The 26,362-nt window shown below is 55.0% G+C and overlaps 1 protein-coding gene across 2 annotated transcripts in view; it reads left to right on the plus strand.

Annotated features, from left to right (window-relative positions):
- PFKL (phosphofructokinase, liver type) overlaps positions 1–11,247 on the plus strand; it is a 44,148-nt gene extending 32,901 nt beyond the window's left edge. For both annotated transcript variants that reach the window (XM_065411023.1, XM_065411024.1), the window contains exons 15-22: positions 654–741; positions 3,706–3,858; positions 5,379–5,543; positions 6,590–6,651; positions 8,140–8,251; positions 8,693–8,792; positions 9,323–9,428; positions 9,944–11,247. In XM_065411023.1, coding sequence (XP_065267095.1) covers positions 654–741; positions 3,706–3,858; positions 5,379–5,543; positions 6,590–6,651; positions 8,140–8,251; positions 8,693–8,792; positions 9,323–9,428; positions 9,944–10,091 — 934 coding nt within the window. In that variant the 3' untranslated portion in view covers positions 10,092–11,247. The remainder of the gene's footprint in view (positions 1–653; positions 742–3,705; positions 3,859–5,378; positions 5,544–6,589; positions 6,652–8,139; positions 8,252–8,692; positions 8,793–9,322; positions 9,429–9,943) is intronic.
- The last annotated feature ends 15,115 nt before the right edge of the window (positions 11,248–26,362 follow it).

A 26,362-nucleotide genomic window follows, 5' to 3' on the forward strand; every position in this document is an offset into this window, starting at 1 on the left:
AGAGACTTTCTCTCCTAGGGTGTCCCAGGCAATAGCCAGATGCCACTGTCCTATGCAGACCTCTCTGTCGTAGATGTGAAAGCCAGAAGGGACTGCTGTGATCATCTAGTGTGACCTCCCATATAAAACAGGCCAGAGATCGTCACCCAGTGGTACCTGCTTCAAGCCCGTATCTTGTGGCTGAGCTAGAGCATATTTCCAGACAAGTTCCTCACCTTATCCTTGCTCTGTTCATCCTGAACAGAACATAAGAACGGCCACACTGGGTCAGACCAAAGGTCCATCTAGCTCAGTATCCTGTCTTCCGACAGTGGCCAATGCCAGGTACCCCAGAGGGAATGAACAGAACAGGTAATCATCAAGTGATCCATCCCGTCGCCCATTCCCAGCTTTGGCAAACAGAGGCTAGGGACACCATCCCTGCCCATCCTGGCTAATAGCCATTAAGCACTAATGACTGGGTGGCAGGGAGGGAATTCTCTTGCCATCCAGTCAGGGCTGAGATTTCAGGTGACTGTCCCTTGATGAAGTGGGTTCCTTCTCACTAGTGTGTGTTCTTCCCTGGGTGTGGCCAGCCCAGCTCCCGGCTGTAGAACCAGCGTGGTGTGCAGGGTACGTTCTGCACTCAGCCACCCCCTTGTTTCGCTTTACAGAACTCTTCCGAAGACCTGCATGGAAAAGATCGTGGAGAACGTGCGGAAATTCAACATCTACGGCCTCCTTGTTGTTGGAGGCTTTGAGGTGGGGTGAGGCTGCCAGCCCCTTCGAGGGTCTGTTGGGCAAAGGGGGCTGGTGAATTATTTTGTATGACAGCAGAACCTCAGAGTTACGGACCCCTTGGAATGGAGGTTGTTCGGAACTCTGAACAGTGTCTTCACCTCCTACCTGTAAGCGGCTGCCCCGCCTGTGGGGGTGGGGACAGGCAGCTGGGTCTAGCCCCCTGGCTGCAAGGGTGAGGAGTGAGGCACCCTGGGGCACCGTGGTGTCAGTGACTGCGCAGTGCAGTCTGTGGCCCCTTAAAACTGAGATGCTCCTCCAGAGCCCAGCGTGCCGGCAGCCGCTCGGCCTCCGACTCCAGCAGCTCACACTGCAGGCCAGGCTCTGGCCACAAGAGCAGCAGGTCCTGCCCCAGCGCCTTCCTTGTAGCATAGCAGCTTCTTTCCTGGGCTTAGACTGAGCTTGCAAGCTTGTCCCCCTCCCGACCAAGGGGAGGGGATGAAACCAGCATCCACAGCTTACAGGAAAGGGGCACAGACGCCAGCGCTGCTCCTGCTCTGCCGGCTCGGGCTGCCAGCAGGGGCTCACTGCTGTGCCTGCAAACCTCAGCGTCTTCACCTCCTAGCTGTAAATGGCTGCCCATGCGTGGGGTGAGGGTGGGAACAGGCAGCCCAGATGTGCCTACCTTTAAGGTGCAATGCAGGCACAGTACAGTATTTGCCTTTTTTTGGGGTCTCCACTGCTACCTAATCACGTTCTTCTGGTTCCACATGGTGTCCGGTTGACCGCTCAGTCCATAACTCTGGTGTTTGGGTCTTCAAGGTTCTACTGTACTTGTATTCCAGCTGAGATCAGGGCCCCGCTGCTAGGCACTAGACGTGCTGGTGGTAGGAGACAATCTCCACCTCAAAGGGCTTACAGTTCTGAACAGACCAGGCAAAGGTGTTCTAGCCCCATGTTGCAAATGGAGAACTGAGGCCCAGATGGATGAAGCACCTTGGCCAAGTCACACGGGCAGTCTGTGGCAGAGCTGGGACTAGAACCCGGATCTCCTGAGTTCCAGCCTAGTGCTCTAGCCACAGGCCCATTTCTGTGATGATGTGTGTATCCCAAACTGGGAAATGTGGGTGCTCAATATGGCCCTGGACACACTGTGCATGTGCAGGAGCTGCCTGGGTACACCCCAGCCCCATGCTGTGAGGTAGGGACCACAGCTATCCTGCTTGGGGTCAGAAGATCACAAAAGGCTGAACCCGTTCAAGCTGGACATAGCATGCGCTTAGCAAAATGCACCTGGTGTGAGGTGAGACACGGGCCCTGGGGTCTGCTGGGTGCTGTTGTAACCTGGCCTCGAGTCAGGCACCCTCTCTTGGCAGGCTCCATCAGCTCCTGCTCTAGGCCACTGCATGCAGGATGCTTCTCTCCCCTTCCGGGGGCCCATGAGCCTCCTTTCTAAACCAGCTGGGGTAAAGCTCTGCCCCTATGCTCTGTGCCTGGAGTCTGGGTGTGAGTCATGGCAGCAGTCACTGCTCCTGACAGTCATAGGTAAGAATAGCACTGACGTGTTCTGCAGCTGATGGAGCCCCACAACCCCCATGTGAGGCAGGTATGTGTTATTAACCTGTTGTCCCCATCCTGGCCCCTCCACAGAGATGTATTTGGACCCACGCGCTGGATCTGTCTGCTTCTGGGCAAGCTCCAACTACCTTCTCTGGCTCTGGCCTCTCAGGCCAAGACTCTGATGCCACTTCTAAGGAATAGGCCACTGTGGCCCAGCTGTCCTGAGCCCCCAGGACCAGTGCTGGCTTCCCAAGACAGCCCAGTCACACAAGGACACCCTCCCTAGAGCTCCACCCCAATGGACACTCAGGTTTAAGTTTAACCCTTCAGGGACACATGACAATTGAAGCAAGTTGCATGGAAACTTTGCAGAAGAATTTCTAAACCAATCGCACTTTACTGATAGACAAGAGATACACAGATGTAGGCAAACAAAGAAAGCCCTGTATGCCACTCCCTTCCTCAGGGTCCTCCCAACTCTGAGCATTCCTTGGATTTTGGTCCGTGCCTTCTGGGGTCCCAGCTCCCCACTCTGGGACCCCTCTCCTCTAGCTCAGTCTTCTCTTCCTGAATGTGGAGTTTCCTCTGACTCCTGAAATAAGCTCCCTTTACCTTGTTGCTCTCCAGCCATCAGGAAGTCCCTCTTCGCCCAGCGAGCATATTCCTTTTTAACAGCAAGTCGTAACACTCCTTGTCTTTGTTCCTTCATTTCTGCTGGGGATTTTCCATTGCTTCAACCCCACCTCCTGCAGCCATCCTGGGGAACTGGTGTCTCCTCTGCTGCAGCCATCTCTTTGTTCTAGGGTGCTTCCCCCTGAATGGAAGGTTAATGACTCTTCATTGTTCCTGTTGTAGCCAGGTCTGGGTGGAATGTGACAGACCCCATTAGCAGATGGCTGATTCAATATATGCTGAGGGATAGTTATACAGAGAGTTCATAAAATCAGTTCTACACTGAGAGATTCCCCAAGCCACTGCAGCCACATTTTAGGAAGGGATGTTGAGTGATCTTCCCAAAGGCCTACAGAGCTGGTGTTAGCACTGGGATTAGTAGTTGGCAGGCTCAGCAGGGAAAGCCAGTGGCTGAGCTCGGCACTAGTATTATTATTTATTATTTATTACTGATATTGTGGATCCCCAGCCATGGCCCACGACCCCGCTGCGCTAGGTGCGGCACACACAGAACAGAGACAGTCCGTATCCCAAAGGCCTTACCCTGCGGAACGCTGAAGCAGGCAGTTGGGGAGCTCCTGTGGCTGCTGTATGTGCATTGCTACTTTGGGGGGTAGATAGGAGATCTGAGTCTCTGCTAACCCCCAGCACCCTTGTGAGCATGTCAATTCAGGGAGCATCAAGCTGGCCTTGCCCTGGGGGTGGGTTATAGTCTCAGCTGTGTCTTTACATTTCCACTTGTGCTGCCCCCTGCAGGCGTACGAGGGGGTACTGCAGCTGGTCGAGGCACGAGGGCAGTACGAGGAGCTCTGCATCATCATGTGCGTGATCCCGGCCACCATCAGTAACAACGTGCCTGGGACCGACTTCAGCCTGGGCTGCGACACAGCCGTCAATGCTGCCATGGAGGTGAGGCAAGTCGGGGGGCGGGGGGGAGGCATGACAACAGGCTCCCTGAAAGGTGAGCAGGAGACGTGTCGCTGCTGGGAGATGCATTCCCATCGCAGGCCCGGATCCGCAAAGGGGCTTGGGCACCGTGACGCTGAGCTTCGCAGTGCCTAGCTTGTAGTTACCTAGATAACCCTGGGACCAGCACTGCGATCTGCAGAGCCTGAGGTTTGCAGCTAGGCTGCTGCTGCTTCCAACGTCATTGGGCCAGAGAGGGAGCAAGCATGACTGTGGTCCAGTGCATGGGGCGTCCCCCTGCAGGGTGAGTCCCAGCGTCCAGGCCCCTTGCTCCAGGCGCTCTCGCCCACCCCCTGACAAATTCCACAGTGCAGCTAGGAGCCATCAGCACAAAAACCTGCAGCCTGTTGAACAGGGAAATGTGGGGAAGGAGGCGGTGCCATTTGGCTGCCCACCATCCCCTGCATTTCCAGCGTGGGTCACCCACACAGCCCCATCCTCCCCCTCTCCCCTCTGCACACTGCCTGGGGAGCACTCGCTCACCCCCCACATAGAGCACAGAGACCCACCCCTTGCAGCCCAGGCTCCTGCTGGGGCCAGCCTCGACAGCCTCCTGCACCCCAAAGCAGCCCCTTCCTCCTCCCATCGCTGTGTGGGGCCTTGTCCTCCGTCCCCGCGCTGGCTAGACGCTCTGCTCATCACTCTGGCTACGGCTTCACTACAGGGGGGGGTCGATTTAAGATACGCAAATTCAGCTACGCGAATAGCGTAGCTGAATTCGACGTATCGCAGCCGACTTACCCCGCTGTAAGAACGGTGGCAAAATCGACCTCCGCGGCTTCCTGTCGACGGCTCTTACTCCCACCTTCGCTGGTGGAGTAAGAGCGTCGATTCGGGGATCGATTGTCGCATCATAAATCGATCCCCGAGAGGTCGATTTCTACCCGCCGATTCAGGCGGGTAGTGTAGACCTAGCCTCTGCTAAGCCACCCTGAGGCCTGGCCCTGGGAACCATGCTGGCCCTGTCGGCAGAAAGGTTCCACCACAAACAGGCCCAGGCCTGTGTCACCAGGTTACGCGCAGTAAGGGGAGGGGACCCAGGGGTACTTCCCCTTCCTCTGCCCGCTCAGCCTGGGCCCCTCCATGCTCTACGGGCTGCCAGACAGCGGGGTCCTCCCCAGCACAGGGCTTGGACCCCAGAGCTGCTCTGATTCCGAGCAGACACCTGCCGGTCAGTGGCAGAGTGCTGCCTGGAAGCGGGGGTCAAGGGCCCTGTCCTGCTGGGGCGTGCATCCAAGTTGGGTCTAGTGTTTCAGGGGTGCTGTAAGGGTTGTGAAGGGCCAAGCTATCCTTGGCTGCCAGGCTGGAGGAGGAGAGCCTGTCTGCTCAGGATGACAGCAGACATGGCTCTGACCCACGGCTGGTTTTCCTTGCCAGCTGTCCATGACCCGGGGTGGGGATCCCATACTTGCTCCAATTCTGACGTCTGTGCTAACGAGCCCTCTCTTCTCTCCCGGGCACAGAGCTGTGACCGCATTAAGCAGTCAGCCTCTGGCACCAAGCGCCGCGTCTTCATCGTGGAGACCATGGGGGGTTACTGCGGCTACCTGTCGACAGTGACCGGCATCGCCGTGGGAGCGGACGCCGCCTACGTCTATGAGGATCCTTTCACCATTCACGACCTGAAGGTGAGCTCGCTCTCTGGCTCCCGCGGAGATACGCCCAGCTCTGTGCAGAGCGTGTCCTTCCCTGTGGGCGTGATGTGGGCCAGACTGAGATGCGGCCACACGATATGTACGGGAACAGGAAGAGCATGCAGCAGGTGGCTTTGCTCCAGCGTTCCCTTAGTGTGTTTGGGGCAGACATAGTACGTGGGGCAGACGTAGTACGTGTAATTATTTTGCAGCACCATTAATTAAAGGGAGGAGAGAGAGCGCAGGATGGTTCCTGGGAAGAGAGAGCCGTGATCTCTGCCTCACTCGCTGGACCGAGGAGATCTAAGCGTGGGGGTTGCCAGTGGGAATTCGGTGAGGACATCAGCTGTAGATGTGACGGGGAAGGGCACGGTGCTGGACATGGGGTTGGGAGGGTCTGATAGGGATCCCTGGGCCCAAGGACCATGAGGTAGCAGAGGAAAACGAATGGCTGCCTTTCATTGCCTCATCAGAGCTGAATCTGAGTGCTGGATTCACAAAGGCCCCGTGGCAGAGGCTGGTGTGGTAACCTCCCACCGTGAGGATGGCATCACCTCCTGCTACAAGCATAGGCTCCCTGGGTCCCTCTGATGCAGAGGGTGAAGGGTCTCAAGAGCCTGGGCCATCAGGGAGGTGAGAAAATGTTTCGCCAGAGGCCCTAGCAGTACAGCTCACCCAGGGAGGCAGTGGAATGAGCCCTGGTAACTCCCTTCCCCCAGGCAATACCTAGGGGCCAGCCAAGGTTTGTTCATGGCTGCACTAGCGCAGGACAGAGGAGATGCCCCCATCGGATCAGCTTCCTCTCCCTGCCTGAGAGCACGTTGCAGCCCTTGTTTAGACCCTGCCGGAAGGAGGAGATGATGCTGATTGGATGAGGGTGTTTCTGGGTTGGGGTTGCCCTGCACCGAAGGTTTGAATGGAGGGAAGGCAAGAGTGGGGCTAAGGGCCTTCTCTGGGGCGGGAAGCCCCTGGCCGGGCAGGTGCTGGGTGGTGGGATAGTGCTGAGTGCTGTACTAGCACGCCCCGTGTCTGTCTTGTAGGCCAACGTTGAGCATTTGACTGAGAAGATGAAGACTGACATTCAGAGGGGCCTGGTGCTCCGGTGAGTCAGCCCAGGGCTCTTCTCTCTGTGGCAACGCAGCTCTGCAGGCTGCACCACCACTGCGAAACTAACCCAGCTTCCACGCTCCAGCCCGCAACCAGACTGCATGGGGCACCGGCCGGCCCCCTCAGCACCCCCTCAGCGCCAGGCTGAAGAGCTGACGCAGAGCTGGGCAGGGGGGTGGCCCTGCTTAAATCCTGCTTGGGGGGAGGGGTTAGTAGTTTTAACCCTTTTCCTGCTGCTGAGGAGAGTACCCCATGGGATGCACGTTTGGAGCGTAGAGGGTTCAGGAGTGTGCCGGCTGAAGGACACAGCCCTGACCCTCCAGGCAGCCCGGCTGCTGCCCGTTGAATGGCTACACGTGCACACAGGAATCGGGGAGGGACTTTCAAGGGAAGCCATCACGCTACGCAAGGGTGGAGAACATTGGTTTTGGTGCGGCTGCGGTTGAACCGCAAAGAGTTGAAATGAACCAGTTTGAAGACATGAGCTTGGGGCTGGGAGTCAGCCCCATCGCAGAGCAGCACCCCAAGCGCCAGGCTGTTTTTAGGGGGCTGCGACAGCTTTAGCTCTTTGAGGGCCAACAAGAAGCTCTGACCTCCGGCCTTCAACGCTTTTATTTCCAAACCTGGCAGTTCAGCTTTAACTCGAATCAGCCTATTGAAGCCCCCAGTGGTTAGAAACATAGGCAGGAAATACTGGGACGAACCAGCGAGGGAAAAAGCATGTGAATGGGGGAGAGGAAACGGGACCGCAGGAGCAAGGGGTGAGACCTGCGGGTGGTAGGGGTCAGCAAGTGAGACGTGGCTGTGCCGTGCGGTATGGCTAGTGCGGGGACGGTCTCTTCCAGCCTGGCTGAGACCACCCCTGGGGAGCTACCACTATCTAGCACAGCTGAGCAGTGCCTGTTTCACCAGCTCTGGTGCCTGGCGGGTGGAAGCCTGGGGAGAAGTCCCTCAGAGTGGTGCACAGGGGGCTGTCTAAGAACGGGATGAATTAGATGTAGCCTCCAGGAGGGAAAGTTCCCTAGCAGGATGATTTCTTTGGCTAGGCCGAGGTGGCAGGCCCATCCCGTGAGATGTTTGAAGCAAGGCTCCACAAAGAGCTGGCTAACACACAGCCGGGGCAATCCTGAACTGGTAGGGCGAGGGAGAGCTAGATCTCGCTGGGCTCTTCCATCTCTAATGCCTAGGGCTTCGGCCCTGAGCCAGGGCTTGGCACGCAGGGCAGGGGGAGTTTCCTGCACTGGGCTGTTGACCTGCCAAGCTTTGGTAACTGCGGAAGGTTTCAGAGACAGCCCGGCCGGGGGTGGCGGTAACCAGGTCGTGCTGGGATTTGGGATCATAGATTATTGTTCTAAGCACTGTGCAGCTCCCCGCTTTGCCCATGGCGCAGCGAGCTGTGGGTAGGATCCTCTGCCCCCCACCATGGCCTGCTGAATCGCGGGAGGCAGCCCCGCTAATGTGCTCTCCTTTGCCTTCCCCCAAGCAACGAGAAGTGCCATGAACATTACACCACTGAGTTCCTCTACAACCTGTACTCGTCCGAGGGCAGAGGGATCTTCGACTGCAGGATCAACGTCCTGGGACACCTCCAGCAGGTAGGCGGCAGCCGCCCCGACTGGGCTGGGAACCCTCTGGGCAGGCGGCTAGGGCCAGAGATGGGCTCCCGTTCAGCTCAGGAGGAGAGGCTGGGGCCTAGTCACCTCTAGGCCCTGCCACCCCTTTGCTTTCACTGTCTTCCTGCGCTCACGGCAGTGCGGAGGCCTCCGCTCACCGTGCTTAGCCGGTCTGAGTGTCGCTCTGCAGGCCGCACCCCTCCGAAAGCACAGCACATGCCGTGCTGCAGCTGCCTGGGCTGTATGCTCTGTGTACGGCCCAGAGGCGGGTGGCCATTTCCAGGGCACCCACTTCCCGCGTTACACAATGATGAGTAGATGTCACTACCCCCGCCTAGTGCCTCCCCCCGCAGCTGTGCGACAAGCTCCCTTTGTTCCTGGCTTAATTCCGTGCCCCATGGGGCCACCCGTCTCCGTTTGCAGGGCGGAGCTCCGACCCCCTTTGACCGTAACTATGGCACCAAGCTGGGGGTGAAGGCCATGCTGTGGATGTCGGAGAAGCTGCAGGAGGCTTATCGCAAGGGTAGGTCGAGCGTCACGGCAAGGGGAGGCCTTGTCTGGCATGGGGAACGTGGGCGAGGATGCAGTGCTTGCGCTGGGCTCAGAGAATGCTCTGCCTGCCAAGGCACTGACACTGAGCCCCTGGGGTCCATCAGGCAGGCTTCTCTCCACCGCCCCCCAGCCCCCGGGCGAGTGTCCAGCGGCTGAGCCAGGCTGGTAACTCTGGCCCCACCAGCCCTGGTGATCCGCGGGACACACTCAGCATGGGGAAGTGTCCGTGCAATTTCCCAACCTGCCCCAGCCATGGCCTGCAGAAATGGCCTCTAGAGGTGAAAGGGGAGCAGAGGCCCCACAGCTCAGTCAGTCCTGGCCTGGAGTGGCTCGTTACGAGGTAGCCCCAGCTGATGGTGCAGCAAGCCGGCTCCTACATTCCGGAAGCCCCTTGCTGAGGCTGGGGTGTGTTGCTGGTTAGTCAGCGCTCTGCAGGGGAGGTGGGGGACCCTGCGTGGCTATGTCCATGTTGCTTCTAACGCCCCGCCTGTGGTCCCACAGGGCGCGTCTTCGCCAACTCGGCAGACTCAGCCTGCGTGATCGGGCTCAGGAAGAAGACGGTGGCCTTCAGCCCCGTGACGGAGCTCAAGAAAGTCACCGATTTTGAGTGAGTACCGGGCTGGGAGCGAGGGGGATTCCCTTCTCCCAGTGCGCCAGCCTGCTTGGGAGCCGGAGCCACAGCCAGTCAAGCCAGCAGCGATGCGCCTGTCACGCGCTGGCGGCAGGGACTGGAGTTGGCCTGACGCAGTCATGGGCCAGGACGGCAGTGTTCCCAGCGTCTCGGACAGAACTGGCTGGGCGATGCCACAGCTCAAGAGCAGAACTCATTTTCCCTTTCAGCCTGGTTTGATCTCCCCCGTCTGACTCCCTCAGAAAACCTGCTTTCCACCCGCCGGGCTCCTGGTGCATTTCAAAGCCTGGGGTTACTGGGGTTTCCAAGACGGGGCCAGTTTCCCTTTGCAAAGCCATCTGTTCCGCTGTGGGGAAAGCACGTCTCGCGGGCTGGAAACGCCGGATGGGGGGGATTTGTCCATCTGCCGGGAGCACGAGTCTCTGGGCTAGACCCTTCACTGCTGCAAGCCAGCTCGGTGCAGGGCTGATCTCTGTCCCTCTCCCCCACAGGCACAGGCTGCCGCAGGAACAGTGGTGGCTCAATCTGCGCCTGATGCTGAAGATGTTGGCCAACTACCAGATCAGCTTGACTGAGTACATCTCTGGCAAGATGGAGCACGTCACCCGGCGCACCCTCAGCATCGACAAGGGGTTCTAGCACCGCCCCCCAGCTGCAGGGACGCTGTAGTGCCCCATCCCCTGTGTCTCTATTGCTTTTCCACACAGTGTTAGCTGAACCCCAGTCCCCGGTGCCAGGACGGGGGCTACCAGGTGCTTGTGCTGGCACGCTGGCTAGCGTGACTCCCAGGATCTCCTGCCTTCTGGGGATTTCAACCAGCCTCCAAGATTAGTTGACACTCCTGTCTCCCACCCGGCCTGCAGAGCGGGTCTGTGATCTGCCTCTCCCCTGCTGGGTCTGGGCTACAGGGTCCCAGGCCTACCGATAGTTCAGTGATCAGTGGTTTGGGTGCCTGGCTAGAGCCACCTTACAGGAGCCTGATTCTCAGCAAGCTCTGTGGACAGACCCTCAAAGGTACTGAGGTGCCTAACTCCCATTGGTTTCAGAGGGACGTAGGGGTCTAAAGACCCTTCAGGGTCTGGGCCCAAGCCAGGCCCCTGTAAGGCTTTCCCGGTGGGCTCGTCCCGTTTGAAGAGATCGGCCCAGGAGGCTGGTGTCTGGGGGAGGAGCGTGCTCACATCCAGTCCGCGCAGGGCAGATCCTTTAGCTCACACTCGGATTTTGTTCCTGTTACTTAATGTCTTCAGTGTCTGATGAATTCTTCATGGTTCACTCACATGGCCAAAGGTGTTAGTGTCACCCGCAATGAACTGGAAGGGACCAGGGATGAGAGTCAGGTCTCCGCAGGCGCTTCCCAGTGGCTTTCTCTCGCCATTGCGTAGGCACCCAATAAAGTCCCCTTCTGTTCTTCCCAACCTGGCAGACGTGTGTCACCTGCATGTTCCCGCTCGCCTCCTCTGTTGGGACACTTGCTAAATTGCATTTCTTCCTGGCAGCGGGAGTCTTCTCTGGGTGCTGGGCGCCAGCCCAGCCCAGCTCTGTGCTGAGCAGTCAGCACCCAGAAGACACGAGTGCTTGGCTTCTGTTGCTCTCCAGCGCAGGCTCCTAGCACGGCCGAGGCGCTCAGCGCCCTTCCCGGCCCTTGCCAATGCTCCTCATGAGCCACCATGTCCAATGCACGCTGTGGGGTAGTCACCGTGGCTGTAGCTGTGTCCCGGTGTTCTCTGTGCAGTCCGTGTCTTGTGCTGTCTGTGGCGCTGCTTGTGTCTCCTAGCGATAAAACCTGCTGAACCCGAACCTGTGTCTGGAAAGCGGTGCTTGCGCCCCTGCCTGTGTGGCCGAGCACCAGCGTGGCTGTTCTCCATGGGGGCTTGGAGCAAGGGAGAGCACGGCTCCCAGCTCTCCGTGTTGGCGGAGTCCTGTGGCGCTGAAGTGGAGAGAGAAGGGCTGTAGATCGTAGAGAGGGTGAGCTAATTTGGAAAACAGGCCCCTCTCCCCTGCTGTCACTGGTTCACTGCCCCCGTGCTGTGGTGTTCTTGTCCGTCCAGACGCTGAAACCCCACCCAACGAGGCCTCAGCACGGTGTCTGGCTCGCTGGGAAGCAGGGCAGTGATGCAGCATGAAATCCTAGGCGAGGCCGTGGTTTGGCTAAGCTTCAGCTGCACGCGCAGCGTGTAAACGGCATCTCTGCAGCCCGCCGTGGGCCTTTGCTGAGTGCTAGGCGTCTGCTCTGAGCACTCTGTGCAGCTGTCCAGGAATAATGGGCAAGGCCCCATACCACAGAGTACCCTTCCCTGTAAGAGTCCAAGGAGTCCAGAGATCCAGGAGCTTTCCCTGAGTCCATACTTATAGCTTCTTCTCCCAGAAAACAAGCTGACAGGTCACCACCCGTTTGGGCTTTTTCTTTGATTGGTGGAGAGATAGGAACGCATTTAGAGTCTTCGATCTCTGATCATCGCACACAATGACCACTTGCCTTCAAACGCGCAAGAATTAGCACTTCCCTGCTAAAGTTCTTCATTTGCATTCCACAAGGCTTCTTGCTCATTTGATGGGTTATTTAGTTACCGGGGTACACACAATGTAAATGTTTATTACATCATAACAGGATACAGATAAGTGAAAATGCATGTAACATCCCATTAGTTTTCATGAAGCTTAAACACCAAATACACTCTGATACAATTAACAACTGCTTTAATCTACACCAGGGGTCTCAAACTCAATTTACCTTAGGGCCAGGGCCAGTCCTCAAATCCTCCCAGCGGGCCAATAATGTCACTCATGCCGCCCAGAACCCGCCCCCCCCAAAATTCCGCTCCCCCAAACTCTGCCCCCACATGCCTAAGGCTCTGGGAGGGAGTTTGGGTGGGGGAGGAGGTCTGAGGTAGGGGATTAGGGTGCAGGCTCTGGGAGGGAGTTTGGGGGTGGGAGGGGGTGCAGACTCTGGGAGGGAGTTTGAGGGCTGGGGGTGTGGGAAGGGGGAGGGGGTGCAGGCTCTGGGAGGGGGTCGGGGGTGTGGCTCTTACCTGGGGCTCCAAGGCGGGGTGGGCCGGGGGGCCTCCATGCGCTGCTTCCCCCAGGCACCGCCCCCGCAGCTTCCCATTGGCCACAGGGGTGCTCGGGATGCTGGAGCCCCGCAGGCCACATTGGGGTGGTTCTCGGGTCGCATTTGGCCTGCGGGCCGGGACTTTGAGACCCCTGATCTACACTAATACACACATGAATTGGCCTGGAGCTTTGGTATGAGCTGGCACCTGGTCTGCCAGCATCACAATGATCAGTATTTCCATTTCACACATGGGGAAACTGAGGTCTAGAGAAGTTGTGACTCTCCCAAGGCCCTAGAGCAGGTCATTGGAAGAGAATAGAGACCACATCTTGACTCCCAGGGCAGTGCCTGGCACCAGGACCATGCAACCTCAGAGGATAATGATCCTGCGCCATTTGTGATGTGTTTTGAGCTCTAAGGCGCTAAGGTTACAAGTGTGTGCAACCATGCCTTTGTGGGCCACAACTGAGGATGCCAAATTCAGGACAAACTGCTGAGAAATAGGGCAGATACACCCCAAGACTGGTGGCTAATCCCTCCCATAGGATATACCAAACCAGCAGCAAAAGTAAACTGTTTCACCACACTGGCTAACAAGAAGTCATAAAAGCAGTTTCCTTTGGCATTCCAGTTCTTATATCACCACCAAAAACTCTGGATTTAAAGGTGAGTGGTTTTTTACAACCAGTATCATCAAATAGAAGGTTCTCCTGATCCCAAAGGACCAGCCACATACCCAGGTCAATATAGAACTCAGATCTTACCCAAAAATCACGCTAATGCCAGTCCTTTAGTATCTAAAATCTAAAGGTTTAAGCATAGAAAGAAAGAAAGGTGAGAGTTTAAATTGGTTAAAGGAATTTAAAAGAATCAGTTATCCAGTAATGACAAAGTTCTTGGTTCAGGCTTGTAGAAGTGATGGAATAAACTGCTGGCTTATAGCAAGTCTCTGGTTGCTTCCAAATCATTGGAAGGTCTTCAGTCCATTGGTTATAATGCTCCCATTAGTATAGTCCAGAGTTTTGGGCAGGAAAGAGGCAAAATGGAGGTGTTTCCAGTGCCTTTTATAGCTTCTGCCACGTGGAGAGAATCCCATTGTTCTTACTGTAGAAAAGTACAGTAACAAGATGGTGGTTGGAGCCACATGGACAAGTCACATGTCCATGCATTTTGCCTAGTCACAGCAGGAAATTCCATTAAGTGTAATAGGCGTCTCTCATGGTTCATTGTCAGTTAAATGGTATTTTGATGGACCACTCAGTTTGAATAATCCCTCCAAGATGTGCTGGTCAACTACCTTGTGGGCGCTACCCCAGGAGCAAACATTTAAAATCCAGGTATAGAGCCAATATTCATAACTTCAAATACAAAAATGATACATGCATACAGATAGCATAATCATAACCAGCAAATCATAACCTTTTCATAGCCATCTTACATCCCACATTTTGTACAAGATTTGTTGCAGTGGTTGCAACAATGATCTATATGATCATATTTTAATCAGATAACATCACAGTGTGTTTCAGTGGAGTTCAGCAAACACCCGCACACTGGCTTTCAGCTTTACAACAGTTATACATCCTGAAACACAAAGGAGTCTGGGAAGGATTCCGGGCCAAATGCCAATGACGCCTTCATCAGTCACCATTGTCCTCCCAGCTCACTGCTCTCCCACCTGAATTCTGACCCTTACAATTTGCAAAAATACACAAAAATGTCAAAATACATTCCTAGGAAATGATCAGCTCTGCTTCCTCCTAGAGAGCAGATAACACATGCATCATATGGGTGGAAAAACGTATCTGGGCCAGAAACCTGTAGAGTATTGCGGGGCCTTGTGGGGACACCTCAAATAAACATTACCCAGCAACTTTCCTTCTCACTGATAGAAAAGATCACCAAATAAAGTCCTGGCCACAGATGTGGCAAGATCCCAAATAAATAGAGCACTCAGGCAGGCAGGAAGCTCTGATGAGGACCAGACCAGATACTCAGAAGCAACAGCCTGTTCTCTGAAAGTCACAGGAAAAAATATTACAGGGCTTAGCGATCTGGCATCCTTCCTACTGCAGCTCTCATTGTAAACTGCAAATGTAATTATTTACACCTGAGAGGGCTAACAAGAGACTATAGTTCAGTGGGTCTTTCTTCCCCCATAATTATTCTTTCTTATCTGCTGTAACAATTATCCCTTATCACTTTCCCCGGTCTATAGATGCTTATGCAAGCAATACGTACATTAAAGGAATGGTTTCCTAGCCGTTCTATGGACATAGAGGCACCCAAGATGGTTCAGTACCGTTTAACAACTAGAATGCCCGAACGGGTACCTTTCCGGCAAGGACAGCATTCTGGGCCTTAGAATTCAACATACTCTTTGTTAAGATCCTAAAGAATAGTGAATGAATAAACAAATCAAATATGCAGAAAGTAAAGGATGAAAAGGGTTAATATTTACTAACATATGCGCCCCTGTTGCTATTGTTGGCTAACCATAGCAACACCTGCCTGTCACTCAGGCCCATAACATGGGCGTCATCTTTGGCTCAGACCTCTCTCTAGGTGCTCCCATCCAGGCTATGGCTAAGTCGTGCAGATTCTTTTTGCACAGCGTCTCCAAGATACGGCCTTTGCTGGCCGTCCACACAGCTAAAGCTCTCATCCAGGCAACACCCTTTTCTCTGGCCTTGACAAATGCAGTCTTGCCCTCTTCGTATCCACTCAGAATGCTGCTGCCAAGGTCATTTTCCTAGCCCATTGCTTCGACCAGGTCACCCCTTTTTTTGCATCACTCCAATGGCTCCCCCTTCTCTATGGCATCAGATAGAAGCTACTTGTCTTCACTTTCAAGGCTCTTCACAGCCAAGCCCTACTGTCATGGCTTTCAGAGTGCAATCCAGACCAGGGAGGGATTGTGTCACCACTTGCCATGCAACCCTGGCTGCCTTACAATGCTTTGCTGCTGTAGCTCTCAGCCTGGGACGCTTACAACCAGCTACCTGTATACAGGTCACACCCTGAATGTCCATGTGCTAGACAGCCCTGGATCAGCCGCCTGTGTACAGCCCCACTCTGGCTTCCACCAGCCTTGGTAACAACCAGCACGGTGACCTCAACACACTCGCAATCCTGAATATCCCCAAAACTGAGCGCCCTGAAGTGCCCAGCCCTCCCCTGGGCTTAGAGAAATAATAAGGTCCGTTGCTCCTTTAAAGAGACAAAAGCACATCACAGCTTATTAACTGGGGTAAATACACCCTTCCCGGGAAACTCAGCGCTGAGTTGGTTGGTAGTAAAAATAAAACAAATGTATTAATAATATGACATAGGTTAAGTGATGCCAGGAAAAAGAATAAAGTTAAAAAGGGTTACTAGCAAACAAAAGTGTAAACATGCAGCTAAACGTCTAATACTTAATCTAGCAAGATACAGGCTTTGTTCCAGATAGTTTGTCTCACCAATTTTCCTTCTTCCCAGCCATGGCTGACTTTCCCTCAGTCACAACCTTCCCTAGCAGTACGAGGTGCAGACTGCCTGTGTCTTCCTGGCTGAAAGAGCTGTGCCTAAGCAGATTTCTCACCTATATTCAGGTTCCAGAGACTTCAGTCTCCCCCATTGGTTGAAGGACCCAGCTTTCTCAGCGTGCAAGAGCTTGTGTCTGGCTAGCGATGGATACCAAAGATGGCTTCTGGCTTTGCTTTTATCTTCCAAAGTTCAATGACTTTGTTTCAAGAGGCAGGATGCTGTCATGCTGTTTTTTTCCCTTTCTGTGGGCTTCCCACTCACCTTTATGTAAATAGGGCTTCCGTTGTTTCTGGTCACACCTTGCTTAATTTCATAGGAGACAGGTAGATGGCTGCCTTCCCTCCTAGCTGAAGGAGACCTGTTTCTCCCTTTGGTTGACACAGACTGGGTAAAGCCTAATATCACTGGGTATCCATAATTCCTTATACAGTGTTAATATGGAGATTTTACCATGATATTAATCCCCACTGTGTCATAGGCTTTCATAAAAGACCTCACTCAGTGCACCTTTATAATAAAGCAATAATGCATACAGTTGATTTGGTTGCTTATCACTTGAGGTGCAACCCCACTGTCTCCTCCTGACTCCGGCAGGAGCTCTGGTACTTCTGGACCTTAATGGGCAGCGGTGCCTGCAGCAGGTTATGCAGGATGCGCACCATTGACAGGAGGGAGGGAAAAGGCAGCTTGCCTGGGGCTCCCTGTTTGAGAGGGCCCCCAAATTAAGCAGTGTTCCGACCCCACGCACCAGTTGGCAGCACTGCTTACTGAAATTTGGCCCAGTGGCCCCTCCATCACGATGCTGGAGGGACAGCCGGGCCAAACCTGAGTGACGCCACGCTAAGCTGAAGTGACAGCGGTTCGGTTGTGCACACCCTGTGGAAAATTTCTGGCGGTAGCCCTGTTGCCGTGGGGCTAGCCAGACCCTGGTGTGATGAGTTCGGTCACAGAGAGCCCCTTGGGACTGTCACCTGATGTGCTGGAATTACCTCTGAGCCCGTTTTCCACTGCCAACTTGGGACTCCAGAACCCTCCCTTGTTGAGCCAGACACGCTAGCCTGCTGCAACACAGACCTAGGTCTGGTCACGCCCCCAAAGCTGCAGACTTTAACCAAAAACTGCTTAGCAAGTCACCTATCTCCAGCACCCAGACACCCAGTTCCCAATGGGATCCAAATCCCAAATAAATCCGTTTTGCTCTGTATAAAGCTTATATAGGGTAAACTCATAAATTGTCTGCCCTCTATAACACCGATAGAGCGATATGCACAGCGGTTTGCTCCCCCGGTATTAATCACTTACTCTAGGTTAATTAATAAACAAAAGTGATTTTATTAAGTATAAAAAGTAGGATTTAAGTGGTTTCAAGTAATAACAGACAGAACAAAGTAAGTTACCAAGCAAAATAAAACAAAACACGCAAGTCTAAGCCTAATACATTTTAAACAATGAATACAGGTAAATCTCACCCTCAGAGATGTTCCAATAAGTTTCTTTCACAGACTAGACTCCTTCTTAGTCTGGGCCCAATCCTTTCCCCTGGTACAGTCCTTGTTAGTTCCAGCAGGCATCTTAGGTGAAAAGCAGGGGATTTTTTACGACTGGGACCACCCTTTGTTCTGTTCCACCCCCTTTTATATCTTTGGCATAAGGCAGGCATCCTTTGTCTCTCTCTGGGTTTTCACCCTTCCTTCTAAATGGAAAAGCATCAGGTTTAAGATGGATTCCAGTATCATGTGACATGTTTATCCTGTGAGACTTCATTAGTCACTGGCTGGCACAGTATACAGGAAGGCTTACAAGTAAACAGAGCCATTTACAATCAATTGGCCTAGTTAATGGGAGCCATCAAGATTCTAAGCCACCCTTAATGGCCCACACTTTGCATAATTACAATAGAACCTCAGAGTAATACTTCATATTTCTAGATATAGATACAAGAATGATACATTCATACAAATATGATGAACACACTCAGTAGATTATAAGCTTTGTAATGATACCTTACAAGAGCATACCTTAAATCAGGCCTGTTCAACACGCGGCCCGTGGGCCCACTGTGCGGCCCACGGGCAAGCGGCGGGGGGGGGGCTTCCGGGTTCACCCCCTGCCCGGGGGGGGCCCAACCTCACAGCCCTGCGCGCCGTGCTCCGACCGCCCTGACGGTCAGAAGCGCGGCTGCCGGGTTCGCCCCCTGCTGGGGCGGGCAGGGGCTGACCTCACAGCCCCGAGCTTCTGACCATCTGGGAGGTCAGAGTGGAGTGCACGCGCGCGTGGGGCTGTGAGGTCGGCCCCCCCACCCGGGCAGGGGGCAAACCCGGTAGCCGCGCTTCTGACCGGGTTCGGCCCCTGCGGGCGGGGTGGGGGGGCGACCTCACAGCCCCGCGCGTGCGCACACTCCACTCCAACTGCCCGAACGGTCAGAAGCGCAGCACACGCATCTCCGTCTCCCGCTCCTCCTGCCTAGCGTACAGCGTCACTTCCGGGGCTGCTGAGGCGGGAAGCACTGGGCACGAGGCAGAGCTGGTAAGTGCGAGCGAGGGGAGAGGCACCTGGCCTGGGCTTGAGCCACAGCTCGCGGGGGCTGGGGTCAGGGGGGTGCTCGGCTCAGAGGAGCTAGGGGTCAGGGCTGCGGAGGGATGGGGTCAGGGGGGTGTCCAGCTCAGAGGGGCTGGGCTCGGAGCTGGGGGGGGATGGGGTCAGGGGGGTGTCTGGCTCAGAGGGGCTGGGCTCGGAGCTAAGGGTCAGGGCTGCGGAGGGATGGGGTCAGGGGGGTGTCTGGCTCAGAGGGGCTGGGCTCGGAGCTGGGGGTCAGGGCTGGGGTGGTGCTGGGGTCAGGGGGGTGTCCGGCTCAGAGGGGCTGGGCTCAGAGCTGGGGGTCAGAGCTGTGGGGGGGATGGAGTCAGGGGGGTGTCCAGCTCAGAGGGGCTGGGCTCAGAGCTGGGGGTCAGGGCTGCGGGGGGCTGGGGTCGGGGGGTACTCAGCTCAGAGGGGTTGGGCTCAGAGCTAGGGGTCAGGGCTGGGGGGGGCTGGGGTCAGGGGTTGTACGGCTCAGAGGGGCTGGGCTCAAAGCTGGGGGTCAGGGCTGCGGGGGGATGGAGTCAGGAGGGTGTCCAGCTCAGAGGGGCTGGGCTCGGAGCTAGGGGTCAGGGCTGCGGGGGCATGGGGTCGGGGGGTGTCCAGCTCAGAGGGGCTGGACTCGGAGCTGAGGGTCAGGGCTGGAGGGGGCTGGGGTCAGGAGGGTGTCCAGCTCAGAGGGGCTGGGCTCGGAGCTAGGGGTCAGGGCTGCAGGGGGATGGGGTCGGGGGGTGTCCAGCTCAGAGGGGCTGGGCTTGGAGCTGGGGGTCAGGGCTGGGGGGGGCTGGGGTAAGGGGGGTGTCCGGCTCAGAAGGGCTGGGCTCAGAGCTGGGGGTCAGGGCTGGGGTGGGGCTGGAGTCAGAGGGGTGTCCGGCTCAGAGGGGCTGGGCTTGGAGCTAGGGGTCAGAGCTGCAGGGGCTGGGGTCAGGGGGTGTCCGGCTCAGAGGGGCTGGGGGGGCTGGGGTCAGGGGGGTGTCCAGCTCAGAGGGGCTGGGCTCAGAGCTAGGGTTCAGGCCTGGGGGGGCTGGGATCAGGGGTTGTATGGCTCAGAGGGGCTTGGCTCAAAGCTGGGGGTCAGGGCTGGGGGGGGCTGAGGTCAGGGGGGTGTCCGGCTCAGAGGGGCTGGGCTCAGAGCTGGGGGTCAGGGCTGGGGTGGGGCTGGGCTCAGAGGGGCTGTGCTTGGAGCTAGGGGTCAGGGCTGCAGGGGTCTGGGGTCAGGGGGTGTCCGGCTCAGAGGGGATGGGGGGGATGGGGTCAGGGGGGTGTCCAGCTCAGAGGGGCTGGGCTCGGAGCTAGGGGTCAGGGCTGCGGGGGGATGGGTAAGGGGGGTGTCCAGCTCAGAGGGGCTGGGCTCGGAACTGGGGGTCAGGGCTGGGGGGGGGCTGAGGTCAGGGGGGTGTCCAGCTCAGAGTGGCTGGGCTGAGAGCTGGGGGTCAGGGCTGGGGTGGGGTGGGCTCAGAGGGGCTGGGCTTGGAGCTAGGGGTCAGGGCTGGCTGGGGCTGGGGTCTGGGGGGTGTCCAGCTCAGAGGGGCTGGGTTCGGAGCTAGGGGTCAGGGCTGCGGGGGGATGGGGTCAGGGGGGTGTCCAGCTCAGAGGGGCTGGGCTCGGAGCTGGGGGTCAGGGCTGGCTGGGGCTGGGGTCAGGGGGGTGTCCGGCTCAGAGGGGCTGGGCTTGGAGCTAGGGGTCAGGGCTGTAGGGGTTTGGGGTCAGGGGGTGTCCGGCTCAGAGGGGCTGGGGGGGGGCTGCGGTCAGGGTGGTGTCTGGCTCAGAGGGGCTGGGCTCGGAGCTGGGGGTCAGGGCTGCTGGGGGATGGGGTCGGGGGGTGCTCACCTCAGAGGGGTTGGGCTCGGAGCTGGGGGTCAGGGCTGGGGTGGGGTGGGCTCAGAGGGGCTGGGCTTGGAGCTAGGGGTCAGGGCTGGCTGGGGCTGGGGTCTGGGGGGTGTCCAGCTCAGAGGGGCTGGGTTCGGAGCTAGGGGTCAGGGCTGCGGGGGGATGGGGTCAGGGGGGTGTCCAGCTCAGAGGGGCTGGGCTCGGAGCTGGGGGTCAGGGCTGGCTGGGGCTGGGGTCAGGGGGGTGTCCGGCTCAGAGGGGCTGGGCTTGGAGCTAGGGGTCAGGGCTGTAGGGGTTTGGGGTCAGGGGGTGTCCGGCTCAGAGGGGCTGGGGGGGGGGCTGCGGTCAGGGTGGTGTCTGGCTCAGAGGGGCTGGGCTCGGAGCTGGGGGTCAGGGCTGCTGGGGGATGGGGTCGGGGGGTGCTCACCTCAGAGGGGTTGGGCTCGGAGCTGGGGGTCAGGGCTGCTGGGCAATGGGGTCAGGGGGTGCTCACCTCAGAGGAGCTGGACTCAGAGCTAGTGGTCAAGGCTGGGGGGGGCTGGGGTCAGGGGGGTGTCCGGCTCAGAGGGGCTGGGCTTGGAGCTAGGGGTCAGGGCTGCGGGGGAATGGGGTCGGGGGTGTCCAGCTCAGAGGGGCTGGGGGGGGATGAGGTCAGGGGGGTGTCCGGCTCAGAAGGGCTGGGCTCAGAGCTGGGGGTTAGGGCTGGGGGGGGATGCCCAGCTCAGAGAGGCTTACCATGCTGCTTATCCCCGCCTCCCCCCTCTCCTGGAGCCTCAGCGCGCCGCATCCAGGAGCGGCCCTGTACAGCGCTGCAGCAGTCTGGCTCCAGCGGGGCGTGAGCTCCCACCGCTCAGCTGCAGCTTGCAGCCCCGCCTCCTTACCACACGGCTCTGAGCAGGAGGAGCTCAGGCCTCGCTGGAGCGACGCCGCTGCAGCTCTGTCCAGGGCTGCTCCTGGACATGGCGCGCTGAGGCGCCGTGGGATGGGGGAAGGCGAAGGCAGAGGCGGGGGGGAGCCTCCGACATTCTCATGGGGGCCCCTGCGGGGCCTGGGGCAAATTGCCCCACTTGCCCCCCCTCTCGGCGGCCCTGCATGAGTGTTGCACCTGCCCTGCCCTGACTGTTGCCGCCTTCCCTGGTCCAGGGACCTTACCCCTCCCTGGCCCCTATCACACTGCTCCCCACTCCCCCGGGCTCCCTGCGGCCCCTGTGTTTGTGTGTTGGAAAGTCACATTCAATCCCTTCACACTGCCCCCCTTTCGTCTCCCTGGCTTAGTTCATAGTCCCAGAAAATCCCTTCAAACTGTCCCCCTTTTCCCCTCCCCTTATTTCATAGCGGGATGATGAACCGAGAGGGTGGGTGGGCAGGTAGTGGTGGTGAGGCTTTATACTTGGTGGGGGGGTGAGGAGGCGAGCGGCGAGTTGGTGGCTAGAGGGAGGCATCCATTTTCAGTATTTTAATTTTTGGTACTGCTGTGTGCAGTAATATAGTGACCCCTGGGGGGTTGAAGAGGCGTGTAATGGTGGGGCCGAGCAGGGAGGGGGCGGGCCCTATTTTACTGCTGTGATCTGGTTACCCTATGTGCGCCGTTTCTTTCCCCCTTGTCACCGAAATATCGGGTCCGCCTAGCTGAGAAATATCGGGTCCGCCTAGCCAATAACAGCCAGACAGGGATAAAGAAAAGGTTGCTTTATTCTGCAGAAGAAAGGAGAGCTTTAGACCTTAGTACAAAAACTCTGTCTTACTAACATTTTACAGATCCTTTATACTCATTCAGACAAAGGCCCTTGCCGTGTTAACACTTGACTGGTGGTTGCCAGACCCGTGCTTTTGCTATCTGGTCAGTGAAAACCAGCTTGGGGCTAGTTCCCTCTTCCTCAAGGCAGAGGAGAGAAGACAGTTCAAAAGTTCAGGCTACTGTGTAGTGAGGTATCTGCTTCCCCCTAATGGCCACTGGTTGACATAAAGGCTGCTAGCTGTTAAGTGGGGTCACTAGTAACTTTCACAGACCCGCCTTCGGGCCTGACAAACCCAAATTGTCAGGCCCGTTGCGCAATTTGCGATCAAGCTGGAGGGAAAGATATCTAGAGCCAAGCGGTTCTGAAGAACCATTTGCCTTAGTTTTCTCTGTGCGGTTGCCAAGTCCACCAGGGCATCGGCGGTAGTTTAATTTTCCAGATGTCTCGGTGAATTACCCAATTCTACATGCATCCTCTCCATGGACCTGGCGGGATTCGGTATGTGGGAGCCCACACCCCCCTAATCGATCCATATGCTTGGAAGGAGCATTGAGAACGTTCGCACTTCCACCCAGAAAGTCTCCAAGTATGTCTCCATGGCCACAGATCAGATAGTACTCCTGATGTGTCTGTAAGGGCACTGGGCCAAGCCTGAACATGCTAGTTCCCACTGCAATGCCTTCCCAGCCTTTGTGATATTCAATACCATTTCTGTCAGCAACTTCTGGGTCATAGAACTAAGAGCGGAGATAACATGTAACTCACCAATTCCAGCCTGTACCTGGGTTAGCTGTGCCCCAGAAATAAGGCTAGTGGCCTTTTCTAATTGCCCCCATTTTTCATCATGTTCTTGGTTCTTAAAAATATTCCAAACTGCTGCTGCACTATTGGCCCCATCCCATAGGGATCCGGTCAAGTCACTTTTCTTTCTAGAGGAAATAACCCAAGCCCTCTGTTGTGCTAATCTAATGGCAGCCCCCTGTGAGCAATTTGGGTATGTCGAGGTGATCTGGAAACTAGATAAGGATAATGAAAATTTAACAGTCCCTAGTGTAGTGTTAATCACAGTCCATTGATATCCTAATACATTTCTCTTTGGTGTAGTACTATACCACATTCCCAAGCATGGGTCCCACAAGTTTCTTCCTGCCAGTGTATAATTCATTGTTTCTTCACCAGGGTCAGTTCTTAATGTCTCTTGTAGGTAGGAATCCCTGGACTTTGGTGGTTTCAATGGAGCAAGTGTTCCTTCTTCTCTTTTCCTGAAACAATCATGGTTCAGCATCATACAGGGGAGAGGTTACTAGCACTTCACCCTGTCTTTTTTCCTTTTTCCTGCTGTCCAGAAGGCACAGCAAAGCTAGAAGGAGAAATAGGCTTATCAGTCAGAGTCCTCCCGAGGTGGAGGGGTCTTTTTACAGTGAGAAGCATGGGTCCAGGTAGGTAGTCCTTGGCACTTCACAGCGGTGTTGGTGGTTAACAGGACTTGGAAAGGGCCTTTCCAGCATGGAGCCAAAGCAGTCTTTTGTTGGTGGATCTTTACATAGACTCAGTCTCCTTGTTTCAATGAACAGCAGGGCTGCTAGGGTCTTTGGGTAGCACTTCTTTTATCTGTGAGAAAAGAAACCTAACATATTTCATTAATGCCTGGCAGTGTTTTGCAGATCTCATAGTTGCTTGGGCACATTCAGGCCCCCCTTTTCTTGGCTGTCAGCCAAGTCTTAGCTGTGGGCAGTGTCCTTGGATGGGGCCAGCATCTTATCTTTGGACTGAGCTTGCTAGCTATTTTTCTCCAGTTAACTCATTCTGTTCTTTTTCCTTCTCCCCTTCTTGGCTTCTTTTAACCTACAAAGGAAACTTCCACTCTTCACTCATACACCTTTTCCCAACAATGAACACAAACACATTGCCATTATACAGTACATTAGTCTTATTATTCAATGTATGCCATATACACCCTTCCAGTAAAATAACTTTATTACAGAGCTTTGGAGCAACAAACCAGGACAAGTACACACACTTTTGAGGAGTCCACTCGGTACAACCTCTAGTGTCCAATAGCTTTCCTCCCTCCCCAGCCCTCTGGCTAGAAATCTGAGGTAGCCAGAAGGATCCCATGTGCAATATGGGGAGTGGGTTAACCTTCCATGTCCTTGCTTCCAAAGACTCTTGGTATGCAAATTTTAACAACAATTTTGGCCATAAAACACAAAAATAATTCCTATTGTGCCAGTAAATGCATGGTACGTTGAATGCTGTTCAGCTGGCATCCGTTTTCTCTGATGATCTGAAAGACAAAAGAACAGAGGTCTACCCCTTCTGGGCAGTCAGTCATTGCTTAAAATATTTCCTTTATATCCACATACTCTTGTTGATTTTAGACAAAACAGAGGAATTACCCCATATTTCCTTGTATTTGTTTCATAGGCAGCCCAGGTTTCAGTGGCTTCTACCTTAATAGTTAGAAAATTGCATCAATACAGATGCTTTCTGGCTTGCTTCCAGATCCAAAGCTATCCACAGCTTAAAGATTCTTACTTAAAAAGGGACACAATTAACTTTCCCAGACTTTTGATTGCCTTCTACTTCTAACTTCTGCTTTCAAACACACAGTGATCTGAAAAAGACAACACAACCTATATTGGTAGGTTTGCATTTCTTTTACCTCTACTACAATATACACTGCACATGTTCTGGGGAAAATGCACATCCTCTCCACAATTCAATTTCCACAACACTAGCCACATCAATTTTTACACAAGGTGTAACTATTTCTTTTTTGAACACCGGGTAAAGGCCATTTACTTAACATATAATCCAAAGGACTATCCTTAGAGGGTTTTACCAGAGACCCACCCATCTGCCTGCTGACACTCTAACAGAGAATTACACAGAGAACAGAGGGAATTATGGCCTAATAGGATCCTATTACAGGAATTTCTACTAATACTGACCGCTACAGGGGATGGGACAGAAGGATCCCAATTCGATCTCAGAGCTTCATCGCACGCGATGGCTTCCACTCTGAGGAATTACGAATGAGAGGCTCAGTTCCATCCACACACCTAACGCCCAAATGTATAAGACAGAAATTCATTAACCGGTTAACCAGAACAGAACCAGACCAGAACCAGAACCAGATAGTGTCTCCTTATCCTATTAGGACTCACCTTATCGGAACACGAACCCCAGGGGCCGCGGTGAAGCAGAGAAAAGGGGCGAAACACCATGTTGGTGCCGTTCCCAGTTTGCCGCAGCCATCCGAAGTCCAATGTCCGAGCTAGGAGAGTCCCATCTGGGTTGCCAGAAACTGTCACCAAAATATCGGGTCCGCCTAGCTGAGAGCCAATAACAGCCTGACAGGGATAAGGAAAAGGTTGCTTTATTCTGCAGAAGAAAGGAGAGCTTTGCACCTTAGTACAAAAACTCTGTCTTACACACATTTTACAGATCCTTTATACACATTCAGACAAAGGCCCTTGCCGTGTTAACACTTGACTGGTTGTTGCCAGACCCGTGCTTTTGCTATCTGGTCAGTGAAAACCGGCTTGGGGCTAGTTCCCTCTTCCTCAAGGCAGAGGAGAGAAGACAGTTCAAAAGTTCAGGCTACTGTGTAGTGAGGTATCTGCTTCCCCCTAATGGCCACTGGTTGACATAAAGGCTGCTAGCTGTTAAGGGGGGCCACTAGTAACTTTCACACCCTCTACAGGCTTCCACACACTGTCAGTGCCTTGCTAGTGTGCCACGCGCCGTGAGATATCTCTTCTCTTTGTGTGTGACTGTGTTTCCTTTGTTTGTGAATTTATTCAACAAAATCTTGAGCTTCATAATGGCTACCATGAGTGAAAAGAAAAAGAGAAAAATAGAATCAGAGCACAGAGTTTTCAACACTGAATGGACAAATAAATACTTATCTACTGTTTCCAAAGACAAAGTACTGTGCCTCGTGTGTCGCGAAACGTCAGCCGTTCCAAAAGAATACAACCTTCGGCGGCACTTTGAAACTAAACATCCCAATTTCGCCAAATTGAACCCAAATGAAAAAATAATTAAAGCAGCCAGTTTAGTGAAAAACCTTAGTGGAGAACAGCAAATTTTCAAGAAAGTGAGCACTGAGAACGATACGGTTACTAAAGTAAGCTTTCAAATTTCTAAGGAAATTGCTGCTGCTGGGAAATGCTTCA

Source organism: Emys orbicularis, chromosome 9 (assembly GCF_028017835.1).
Source record: "Emys orbicularis isolate rEmyOrb1 chromosome 9, rEmyOrb1.hap1, whole genome shotgun sequence".
Lineage (NCBI taxonomy): Eukaryota > Metazoa > Chordata > Testudines > Emydidae > Emys > Emys orbicularis.